The sequence below is a fragment of the Nesoenas mayeri genome, assembly GCF_963082525.1.
Source record: "Nesoenas mayeri genome assembly, chromosome: 2".
Lineage (NCBI taxonomy): Eukaryota > Metazoa > Chordata > Aves > Columbiformes > Columbidae > Nesoenas > Nesoenas mayeri.
The window spans coordinates 65,279,797-65,292,828 of NC_137543.1; the positions used below are offsets into that span (position 1 = coordinate 65,279,797).

Here is a 13,032-nt window from a genome sequence, read left to right on the forward strand (position 1 = left end):
GGAAAGAGGGATGGGGACTTGGGGGGAGGTGATGTTTTAATTTTGTTTCTGTTTCCCACATTCCAAATATATTCTAATTTGCCATAAATTAAATTTATTTTCCCAAAGTCAGGTCTGCTTTGCCTGTGATGGCAATTGGTGATTCCTCTGTCCTTATACCAACCTTTCTTTTTGTCTTCTCTTTTCCCTCTGTCCTGTTGAGCAGTGGGAGTGAGAGAGTGGCTGGGTGGGCATCTAGAAGCTGGCTGAGGTCAATGCGCAACAGATAGTATGAAAAGAGTCTATGCACTTGGTCTCAAAAACATTCCCAATCAATCAGAGGGAGCAGATATTGTTCAAATAGAAGAATGTATTTTTTTTTTTTATCTCCTATGTCTGCCTTTACAACTTATAATCTTTTTCCAAACAGCCAGTAGTAGTGGAGACTTCATAGTTTAAAACCTTTACCCTGATAGCTTTTGTTCTAGGAATTGCATCAATGGTCAAAGAGGAAACACCTTACAGAACACTTGCATATATTTTCAAATCTATGTTAACTAAGAAAGAATTGTATGTTCAGGCACAAGTGCTGAAATTAACTGAATACGTCTGTATGACTCTGCAAATACGCAGCTGTGCCCATAGTGAAAGGGAAGGTATTCCAGCCCTTACCTGCCTGAGTCTAAAGCTGCTTAGATACACCTCTAGGATGCACATGGCTGTTGGAAGTACATCCTTCTGCTCTGAACCAAGTTGTTATGAGACCATCCACAGAGCAGGGAGCCATTAAGTACAGGATAGAATAAGCTTGCATATAACAAATTTTATCTGAATATTTTCAGTATGTTTCTTTATATCAACAAGAGATTCACCCCTTTAGTCATGAATCCCGGTACCATTTATCAAGATAGCAACAGTCCTTGTGTGAGCAGAAAACAAAAGCAGGTCTGAAGATGTATGGTTTGCTGTTCGTGCATCTGGCAAATTATGAATTTAGAAAAATGATAGAAGATGCAGCTCTGTTACAGATGACTTATAAAAGTGGTAGTCTACCACCAATAGGGATACTTGGCAGGTATGGACATAGAACACTGGAAAGCTTCCTCAAGGTATGGTAGCAACAGTACTGGAAATGTAGTTGAAAAGAAGAGCTGTGAATTTAATCGTATTTAGAAGTTCAATAGCATATTCATTTATTTAATGAATTTAGTTTTCAGCCCTCTCTTGATTTTAAGGTGTTTAATCTTTGTGGTACAATTTGTGTTTATGCATTATTTCCAGGTTCACTATGACTTTGGGCTTAGAAATATCCTGTCTGTTTTAAGGACACTTGGAGCGGTGAAAAGATCGAATCCCAAAGAGCCAGAGAAAACAGTAGTGATGAGAGTTCTGCGGGACATGAACCTCTCCAAACTGGTACTGTAATGCTGGTGACTTTCCCCAAAAGAGCACTTTGTTTGCATTTTTTAGTTTATTTATCATGCACATTGAAAAGCTCTTTTTCTTCAGCCATTTGATACATTATTTTGTAGTTTTTAATATGGTCTGTCAGTGAGTGGAGAATCAGAATACAGTTATGGTGTGAGTACTGTTAGTCTTTTAAAGAGAGGAAAACAAGTCAGAAGCCTTAGCTGAAAAAATTGTTGGAAATACCATTAGAACCTAGGGGACCTAACCTGATCCTCTAATTGGCTCTTGTGTTTAATTCTTTCTGCCTTATCTAAGGAGAGAAAGGAAGAATACATTGTATTAACTTTTAATAATGTCATTAAAGATCCTTCTTAATCCAGAATTTCAATTTATACATTTCTTGGGCGTCTTGCCTTTTCAGAATGCCCTAAGAATTGCAATGAGTGAGGTAATTGGAAGCAGCTAACGCCTATTTGGATAGTCTAATCTCTTTTGATATTACTGTTTAAAGTATTCATATTTCCTTTTATTGCTATAATTGAAAGGTTATAACACATCTAGACTCTGTGTATTTACCTTGGGAGCCAGTTTTCTCATGGAACCAATTACTCTGTGTCTGATGTTAATCTATTCAGTGCATTGGTACATGTATTCAAACCTATAGGCATGCTTCAGTGACCTGCAGAAGGAAAAAATCATAAAAAATCCAAAGTAAAATACAATTTGAATAAATCTTGCTGGCTTATGTGACAAATGAAGAAACGTGTGTATATATATATTGAAGAAGACTTTATTAAGATGTTAACATTTTAGTATTTAATTTAGAAATTACTACTTGTATGAAATTTGCTTAATAAAACTGATTCATAATTATAATATTTGCTTTGGAAAATAGAAGGTTTTCTACTGCCATCTTTTAAATTGCATGTTCTTGAAATTGTTTACAGCTGTAATAATAATTTCAATGAATAAATAATGTATTTCCCTCTACTTTATCCTTGACAGGTGGATGAAGATGAACCTTTATTTATGAGTCTCATTAATGACCTGTTCCCTGGAATTACTCTGGATAAGGCTGGGTATCCTGAACTTCAGTCAGCCATCCAGAAACAGGCAGAGAAAGCTGGGCTTATTTATCATCCACCATGGATACTTAAACTCATTCAGCTGTATGAAACTCAAAAAGTCCGACATGGTTAGCATACTAGATGGGGGTTCGAGATTGCATGAAAGCGATAGTTGTTTATTTTATCTGCTACAGAATGCAGATTATTTACAGAAATGTAATTATTTACAGAAAATGTATTTTAAAATTGAACATATGTTATTTTTAAAGCCTATGAGGTTATTTTGCTAGGAAACTGTTATGACTTTTTTTTTGGGGGGGGGTGTACAATGCACATATAGTGAGATTTTAGCTTTGTTGTGTTACGTTTTTGTGGGAAATGAGAGTGTGGCCTTCAGTGATTGACATTTCTGTGGAACAAGGTGAAATGTAGAGTATACATTAAAATTCAGAAACAGATTATTTCATTCAGTGTTCTGTAAACAGTTACCCTCAGACACAGTACAGTCATGAAGCTCATGTTTAATGTTCCTCTGAGATTATGATGCTGACAAGATTACAGAAAATAATCTCTCAAACCTTTACTTTGATAGATTCTACCAAGCATGGAGTATAATTCCAAGTGTTGTTCTTTGTGTTCAATTCTGGCCTTTTCTACTGAGGAGGAATAAGCTGGACCTCTTGCTGGATTAGGAGGGTTGGACAAGGTGGTCACCAGAGGTCCCTTCCAACCTCAGTCATCCTCTGTTTCTGTGAAAATATGTTTTTACATTGCACAAAGGGTTAATGAGTAGAGTTTATCGTGTCCTAGGAAGGCTACCAAAGGCAGTAGTAAAACCAGGCTTACAATTCATAGCTGAGTGGAAAAAAAATACCTCTACTTTGAAATGTCCCCCACCCCTGCAACCTGTAACAAGTAAGGATTTTTTAGTTTATGAAGGACAAAATATAAAGGAAATGTAACTGAAGGAGCAAAGATTGATGAAGATATTATCCTTTTTATTCTCCATTTTCACGTGATAGTAAGAGTAAGCTTAAACTAAGGGAACAAATAAAAGGAAATACTCATTTGCATAGCACAGTTTCAGAGCTTAATGTCTCAAAGGTTAAATTCAGGTTATTGGTTGGAGCAAAGAACTGGTTAATGCTCTGCCAAGTTAATAATTTATGTCCAGATCACTGGGTTCAGTGTTCCATATCAAATCATAACACCTATTATCTATATTGGAACTACGTGTTGATGATTTCAGTCATGATTAAATGTGCCTCTTGTAAGAAGCAGCTGTTTGGTCTGTGAGACGCCATAGACCACTGTTGCCCCAAAAACTGCATGGTCCACTGTGTCATTCTGCTTAGATGTCTCTTCTCTCCACATATCCCGGCTATTCCCAGGGGTCATGCAGCTCCAATTCCCCTAACACTCGGATGCCCGGGGCCTTTCTATGACACAGGTTGTTGCATGGAGGGAAAAAGATCTCTGTTTTCCTGACCTCCATTTGTTCTACTCATGGACCCTTGGATTTATGGAGAAGTCACCATGGCATTTCAAGTAATGAGGAAAAATCTGTAAAATGCATGGCTGCTCTTGGTTGAAATAGAGGCAATATATGCAAGTGGAGTGCTCATGCACACGCACATAAAGTTGTAGAATCATACAACAGTTTGGGTTGGAAGGGACCTATAAAGGTCAACTAGTCCAACCCCCTACCATGAGCAGGGACATCTGCAACCAAATCAGGTTGCTCAGAGCCCCGTCCAGCCTGGCCTTTAGTGTTTTCACACAAAAACATGTGAGCATGGAGATTCTGTGCATGGGTCCTGAAGTCTCTTTTGCATAACAGTTTTGATCCAAATGCTGTTGAAAACAGCAGATAGGCCATTCCATTAACATCTCCCTAGATGTTAGATATGGCACGAGTAAATGATTGTCTGGGTGCCCAAATTGTTTTTTAGGAACATTCAGCTCCCTTTAGTTTTACAGAAAGCATCAGGCAGTCTGCAATGTACTAGATTGGGTTTGTAACTGGGGTTTGTGATTGTTCTGTACCTTTGCTGGAGAGGTTTTAAAAGCCAACTAAGGACTATGTTGTCTGGTTGCCTCAGGGGTTAATAGGTGTAATCTAACTCCCTTAGATGACTTTGGAAGTCTTGGCTTGAATGTTCCATCTGCTTTTGGACAGACTCCAGGCCTCTTGCATAGTTGATTTAGAAAATATAACTAAAAAGAATCAACTGTAGGCTCAATTTATTGTTGAAGATGTGGCTTCTTTTCCTTAGGCAATATATGTATACACTGTAATTAAAAGTGTTGTTGCTGTTAACTATTTTATATATAAGGAGAATGTATTAAAATGTCAGCATGGATGGATGCAGGTACATATTTTTGTTATTTTACTTCAGAAAGATATACTCAATTTTGAATATCATTGAGAACTACTCATTCTCATTAAATACATTTAGAAATTACTGGGGTTTTTTTACCATCAGTCATGTCAATGTCATTGCATGCGAACATCAAAAGGCAGTTGTGTTTTCCAATTAGAAAGAGGAACAGAACTGCCTGAGGGAGGATACAGACCTACATAGGCCTGCCTATTATAATAGCACAGACATTTATAGAGGCCTTTTAATGATATTTTTAAATTCCATTTCAGTCAACATTGAGTAAATGGAGTGAGAAACATATTTTTTGTATTGGCTTTTGATAAAAATAAAGCAAAGATCATTGATGCAAAGAACCGTTAAATGGTAGCATGACACTTTGACATTTCATTTTAAACCATGTTTATATTATTTTAAGGTATGATGACTCTAGGTCCAACTGGTGCAGGAAAGACAAAATGCATTAATATTTTGATAAAAGCAATGACAGATTGTGGAGCTCCTCATAAAGAGATGAGAATGAACCCAAAGGCAATCACAGCTTCCCAGATGTTTGGTACCCTTGATGTTGCTACAAATGACTGGACAGATGGTATTTTCTCTACACTATGGAGAAAAACTTTAAAAGCAAAGAAGGTAATGGATATTGTATCCTGATAGTTTATAAAGACGTTTAATACTGTTTCCATAAGGTCTCATTACCTGTCATTTATGTGAAAGACCTTACATCATAAAATCAAAAGGGAAAATAGTGTTAATTTTACTTTGTGTCTGAATAGCTCAATGTGCACCAGAGTCACAATTGCATGTATGTGCCAGAGAACACAAGGCTTTCCAAACACTCGAGGTTCCAGAATTAAATTGGAAAAGGTTTTAAGGGTTTTGCTTCCTTCTGTAAGCAGGTAGTCCTACCACTCAAATGCAAAAGCAAGACCTGTTCATGTTTTGATGTGGGGACAGGAACGTTAATTTTTCTCCTGTCTGATTTTTTGCCATTGTCAGTCTTTTTCACTAATTATATCAGAATGTAAGAGGCTCTGGTAAGAAATTAGTATAGGCATTTCCCAATTCTCTTAAGAAACCTGCATGTGATGTTTCATGAAATCATAGTTACACTCAAATCTTCAGAAGCTTCATTCAGTACTCACTTGGAAAACAGGAAGCCTTACAGGAAATACTTGGGTAACATCCAGCAAGGACTGACTTTGTCCATGTGTGTGGCTGCATTTAATGGGAAGTGTTTTCATCCACCTCGATGGATGCTGGGCTGGCTCATGTACTTTTGTATGCTTAGAGCAGCCCAAATTAATTGTTTGTCACTATTCCTTAATATCCTTTTCAGTGTGACACAGGATAGCAAAGGAAGGATTAAAATCACTGAGAAATTATAAAAACTGCCGCTCATGCTGAGCTAATCAGCACCAAATTTTTACTCATTACTTATATCCAAGAGTGCATTTTCTGAGATTAAGTAAATGTGTATTTTTTGGTTACCGTATGCAAAATTGCATGTGTCTGTGTCTCCTTTTTTTAGGGTGAGCATATCTGGATAGTTTTAGATGGACCTGTTGATGCAATATGGATTGAAAATCTGAATTCTGTTCTGGATGATAACAAGACCCTTACTTTGGCCAATGGAGATCGTATTCCAATGTCCCCCAGTTGCAAAATTATTTTCGAACCACACAACATTGACAACGCTTCCCCTGCAACAGTTTCTCGTAATGGGATGGTCTTCATGAGTTCTTCGGTGTTAGATTGGAAGCCTGTTTTAAGAGCTTGGCTGCAAACACTACCTGCTGCATACTCTGATGTCCTGTGGAATTGCTTTAATGCTGTGTTTCAGGTACTTAATTCAACAACTGGAGAAAAAAAAATGCATTTCTTATTTTTTATTTAATGAAGCATTGTTTTTTCCTCAGTGCTTTTTCAATTATTTACTTCTCTTTGTTTATGTAATGAAATAAGGATGAAGGATTTAAAAAAAAAAAAAAAGAGAGAGAAAATTATCTCTAACATTAATGAATGAGAGAAACTATAACAGATGAATAATTTGGGTGCTTTGTTTTGTCTGCATAGGTTGGTTGGCAATGAATTGTTAACTCTGTGATTATTTTATAATGTATATTGGCAAAACAGAGATATTCTCTTTGGCTGTAATTGCTACTGAAATTTTAATTCTTGTTAGGATACATAAAGGGAGTAGATAAACTTCCCTGTTTGTTTTAAATGCGAAGAAGTAAATTTTTTGGGGAAAAAAAAAAAAGCTAAATTCACTCTGGTGGAATCCTGCTCAATTTCACTGCAACAGGAATGCATTTGGCCCATTAGTTGTTTTTAGAAGACATTCTATAGCTCAAAGTAGTTTAGTGCAGTTCTGTGCTCTGGTGTTCTGAAGCTCAGCACAGGTGTCTGTAGGGGGTTCCTCCTGATTCTTATAATCTATGATCCTGTTCTGAACGAGATTTCTGAGGTGCTCTCTCTTTGATACATTCTGTGACTAAGTTGTGTTCAATCATTAGATGCAAAGAGAGAATTCTGAATCTTTCCTCCTCTGCATTTGGCCTTAGCATACTGAATAATTAAAAAGCTTTCATTAATATTATGGATAGTTGTACTCAATAGTGGATCTAAAAGCATAATCTCAGTACTACATGGTTTTCAATTACAATGATTTCTTCTTATTTTTTAAAAGAAATAGTTATTGCTTTACATTCTTTTAGCATTGTTGTCTTGTTTTCCTCAACATCGGTGGAACAAATGCAACTACCTGGTATACCTTGCCTTCCTATTGCCTCTCTCCTGCCCGTTCTCTTGTGTAATTGGTGTTGGATTTCACAGGGGTTTCTCCTGTAATGTTTTTCCTCATTGTTGGATTTTATAAATGCAGTTTTTAATGAACTTTGAGTGACGTTTCAGAAAGTTTATCTATGAATCACGATAAAAGCAACAATTAGTATAGTTTTGGAACGCCTTGAGTGTTAACAAATTTCTTATTACATATATGTTTCATTTCAGTGCCCATTTACTTTAAAACCAGTGTTTAACAAGCTATCCATTTTGTTCTGCTTCCAAAACATAATGATATGACATAATATTTACTGAAGTAGCAAGAGAAACAATTCTGATAATGAATTTTAAAATATACTTCCAAAGTAATGTATATGTGGGTCAATTTACTGCTTCTTTGCCACAATTCTATTTATATTTTATGCTACAACTTGCTCTGAAAACATAATAACAACATTTAAAATACCCAAGCCTGCAGCAATAACAATAAAGTCCAGAAAAATATATATTTTATTAGATGGAGAGATGAAAATACAGTGAAATATGAAGTTAGTTCTGTGCTGAAGGCTGCATTTGGAACTATCGAAATGTAAATGAAAGCTGTCACACTGTCATTTTCTTTTCACTTTTAATGAGCTATCTTTGCTTCTCAAATAATAGAAGTAATAACAGTGATTTTACAGATGAGGGTAACACTAGTTTTGTATTCAGGTGGCTCTTTTTACAGTAACTATTTTCTCCCGCATAAAAAAAGAAGGGATAAATGAATTCTAAAAGAAAATTTGTGAAATAAGATGCAACAGCAGCGGTAATCAAACTCCAAATACAGACCTTGGTGAATTTAATGCTAATGTTAAGAAAAGCAGCTTACAAGTATCTGATTTTTAGAAGAAAATAAAGATTATGCTATAGTTGGAAATATTGTAATTAAAGACAATCAGTCTTTAAGTATGCCTATAGAGACCTTTTGAAAGCAATCTAAATTCAACTAAAATAGAAGTAGGACAACTGGTATAGTAATTTTGATTTGCTTACAAGAAAAACTTATTATTTATGCTAATAGTATTTGTCACTGAAAGTCTGCATGCTGGACAAAATAAAGGTACAGCAAGTAGCAATAATGTAGAAGGAAGCACCAGAGAATAATAGTTGTGAATCAGAGGAAGGAATGTGTTTTTTGTTTTCATGTATAATATAAATTCTACTGCAAGTCATTAGTTTTTATATAAAATTCAGGATATACTCCAAAAGACAAGGATCAATTTAAAACCAAACAAAACCAACAAAACATACAACAACAACAAAACACCTCAAAACCCAAACCCACCAAAACAAACTTTGTTTCAATCAAGATTGTCTTTGCGTCCTTTCTATTTCCATGGGATTTTTTTAGAAGCATGAATGAGGAACTGGACTTTCACCCTCACTTTCCCAGTTCTTTCTTCTGTCTTTCTGCTTAGGAGTAGTTTCAAGTAAACTCCCATCCCCATGTAACTTCTCTGCTCTCTTAAATTTAGAAGCTATACTGCCTGTTTCTTGTCTGTGAATGATGCTGCTACCTGTAAGCAACAGAATTGCTTACTCATGGAAGTTATTATCTGAGATGGTTTCAAACAACTGAAATAATTAAAAATTTCCCCAAGTGACATTGTGTAGTTTGTCTGCAAAGTGTGAAGCTCAAACTAGTGGTGGATGTTATGTGAGTAGCATAAGTTCCATCATTTCTATGTATTGTTTAAATGAAAAAAAATTTAGTATTTTTTAAATCACGCTCACTTTTTAAAAAAAAACCAACCCAAATCTGCTGTCCTGGATCCCTTATTGACCTATTCTGGAGAATTCAGAGACATCCTCATAGCAGCAGAGTACAGAGTTATGATTTATTGTTATTATTTAGTGTTCCCTCCACACTAAATCTCACCTTAATCTTATTTGGGTAAAGGCTGCTATAGCTTCTGGAGCACAGAGTTGAATATATAGTCCAAAGAGTTTCTTAGCTTTAATATTTGAATGCTGATGTTCAAATTAATATTACATATATTAATAACTTTGCATTATTTTGTTGTTCTTGTGCTTGTCTAAATCCTTTGAGTATGTTACTTACTTCTTGTCCTGAAGAGCTTTCTACAGTCCAGTGAGTTTCACAGTGACTATACACTATATGAGTCTTTTCTCATATGAGTTTTTACCATCTAATTTAATTTTGAAGTCTCCCTGTAAGGGATAGCAAATTTCTGATCCAAATTCTTCACAGTTTATGTGTATCTGTCATGGCCCAACTCATTTTTCCAAAACCTCTGTCCAAACAAAATACCCTAATAAATAGTTAATTCTTGCTAATTGCTATTTTAATCTTGAATCTTTTTGTCAGCCATGTAGTGTTTAAAAATAGTAGTAATAAAATATTAGCATATATGGACCTGATTTTTTTTTTTTTCATAAACTCAAAGAATAAAAATTACACAAACCTCACTGGGATCAGAAGTACCCTAAAACTCATTCTGCTGAAAATTGGGCTCTTGAAAGCACAGACTTCTTTGACTCATGAAATATCTTAATTCTGAGTGTGTCAAATCAATTATTAATTGATTTGCAGTGCCCTGCGAGACATCTAGTCTATTTTACAGATGAAGAAATTGAATCTCAGAGAGATCGAGGTCCAAATTTTAAAAGTCTTTAGACTCAATTCTCCCACTCTGGTTTCAGTGCCTTATTTCTACCCATTCTTTGAAGTACCCACAACCTCCTCAGTTGGTCACTTGAGCGCTCTGTGTACTGCTGGGGGCAAAACAGGCATTTTAGAGGGAAGGCCACAAAACGCAACACATAGATGTGGAAACGCTTTTGCTGGTCAACGAGAAATAACAAAAAAGGGATGTTTGTTTTCTAAGCCTTTGTCACGTGTGTTACCCACTGTTCTAGTGAGATGGAACCCAGGAGGATGGGTAAAAGTCTTGATTCAGTGCCAATAAATACTCAGCATAAAGTAGTCAGAGAATTTTAGTGGCAAAAAAAGGTAAATTAAAAATTGGAACAAAGCTGGTGAGTGTGTGGGTAAGCAGCTCACTGATTTTTCAAAAGTATTTAGGTGATTGTTCATCTTTGTGTGATTTAATGTCTTCATTGTCTTAGCTTTCTCACTGGAAGGACACGGGAGACATAAGTAGAAATCACCCCCAAATTGCTCTTTCCCATAGTGTCTCTGTAGGACTTGACTTACCAGAATGAAAAACGGTGTTGATTTCCAAAGATTAAGAAGGCAAGTGGAACCCATAGGGATGGAATTATATTAAAACTTGTTAAATGAAGGTGAAAGTGGATTATCATCTACATCAGTCTGTACTGTGGCTGGCAATTGATAATTTAAAATAATTCTGCACCGCAAATCTCAGAGAGGACTTCACATCAATTTGCCACTTTGCTAACGATGTTACAGAACACTTGGCAAAGGCAGGCATGGTAGCCATCACTATGGAGTAACCTGGGGAAAGCCCAAGTTCCTTTAAAACCAACTGCAAAATTTCCTTTGGATCCTACCAGGGCTCTACAGAAAACTGAGAGTATTGGTTGCAAGAGGGACAGGTACATTATGGTACAGTCAGAACGGATCGGATAGATAGAAAAATATAGCAGTGAGGTTGTGCGCCAAATACATATCATTACAGCAATTCTAGTGCTTTGGTCTTCCTACTACAAAAAATGGCAATGGTAGAGGGAAATCTCCAGTGGAGATCACAAATGGCAGATCCCTGATGTAACTGAAAAGCAATCTTCAAATTACTCTTCAGGAAATTGCTGTGTGCTGTTCATATGAATAATTCTGCTGACTGTGGTACATCAAAGTTATTTTTCTAATATGTTATTGTTAGTGAAATTTCATGGTCTAAGTATGAATATTTGTAAACCCAGAAACTGGAAAAAAATATTGTTTGGAATAAAGTTTAATATATATTTGAAATTAAGAAATTGGTCTCGTCTAAAAATAAATCACACCATTGAAATTAGTGAACAGATTTTTTTAAATTATGTTTTCTTTTCCAGGATGTGATAGATTTTGTTTTCTCTACTGTGACACCAAAAATGCCAATTTTAGAATGTATGTACATCAAACAAGCTATTGACCTCCTACAGGTACATATGACATTTGTTTTTTGTCTCATTCTATTTTTTGTGCTTGGACATTGTTCTAGGAGGGCAGTGGTTTTATATTGCTTCTGCTTTGCAGGGTTTATTGTCTGACCGAAATGAGAAGCAGCTCAGCGAGGAACACCTTGCTCGCTTGTTCGTTTTTGCTGTGATGTGGTCAGCTGGAGCTCTTTTGGAACCAGATGACAGGCTGAAAATGGAGCTGTTCTTACGGAAACACTCGGCAGTGAAAGAACTTCCACCTGTGATGGGAGAAGAAACCATGTTTGAATTTGGTATCAATACCTGTGGCCAGTGGGAGCACTGGTCAAAGAAGGTTTGTATGCTGTGACATGCTAAGCTTTCTTAATGAGCATACAGGAAAGGTGTATTTGGTAAGAGGCATATTATTTTACCATTTAAAACCCCGCATAATTTGGTTAGGAAGATTAGCCCTACAAAATGCTCAAGAGTTTCTTTTTTGAAAGATTTTTTTTTCTTTTTTTTTTCATAGATATCTTTAGCAAAGAATAGGAACATGCATTTGACATAGTTTTGGAAGTGAAATAGAAGTGATCTTAGCTTTGTCTACTCTCTGTCGCCCTACTACTTAAAAACTCCCAGCAAGGAAAGGCTTTCTTCAGGTAGCAGAGAATAGTGGAGTGAATATGTCTCTTTAGTGTAACACCCTTTTAGAAAAGCTTCGGAATGTACTAACTGATTATAACTGGATGCTTGGCTTTCAGGAATAAAAGTTTTTCTAATGTACATTTTATAAAGTATATTTGGTTTTGCGCTCTTATGCAAAGTGATTATGTGGGCAGGTAAAAAGTCTCCAACTTTTTGTGTGTCTTTCTTCTGCAGGTCTCTGAATATATTTACCCTAAAGATTCAGTACCAGAGTACACTTCCATTCTAGTTCCAAATGTGGACAGTGTCCGAACAGAGTTTCTAATGCACACTATCATGAGGCAAGGAAAAGCTGTTCTACTGATTGGGGAACAGGGAACAGCAAAAACAGTTATGATTAAGGTAGGTGGAATGGAAAAGCATGTCATATCTTTGTATGATAACATTGCAATAATTGACACTGGCAAAAATATTGAGAGTGATTTGATTTTTCTTCAGGTTACATACTAGCATTCTCACTGAGGCATTTTGCCAGTACTCATGTGGCCTACAAGCAAAACCAACATAAGTAGCAACAACATAAATATACTTTAGTATAAAGGGTTCTTTTAAGCTTTGCTAACCATGGCCATAAGGTCATGTGATAAATG

General features: G+C 36.0%; 1 protein-coding gene across 1 annotated transcript in view; it reads left to right on the forward strand.

The window, feature by feature from the left end:
- The window catches only part of LOC308053297 (dynein axonemal heavy chain 5-like), a gene marked incomplete at both ends in the record, with an annotated part of 168,550 nt that overhangs the window by 73,869 nt on the left and 81,649 nt on the right, over nucleotides 1-13,032 (forward strand). Inside the window, 7 exons of the mRNA XM_080364153.1 lie at nucleotides 1,261-1,395; nucleotides 2,395-2,584; nucleotides 5,256-5,473; nucleotides 6,372-6,683; nucleotides 11,669-11,758; nucleotides 11,853-12,089; nucleotides 12,617-12,784. Coding sequence (XP_080220279.1) covers nucleotides 1,261-1,395; nucleotides 2,395-2,584; nucleotides 5,256-5,473; nucleotides 6,372-6,683; nucleotides 11,669-11,758; nucleotides 11,853-12,089; nucleotides 12,617-12,784 — 1,350 coding nt within the window. The remainder of the gene's footprint in view (nucleotides 1-1,260; nucleotides 1,396-2,394; nucleotides 2,585-5,255; nucleotides 5,474-6,371; nucleotides 6,684-11,668; nucleotides 11,759-11,852; nucleotides 12,090-12,616; nucleotides 12,785-13,032) is intronic.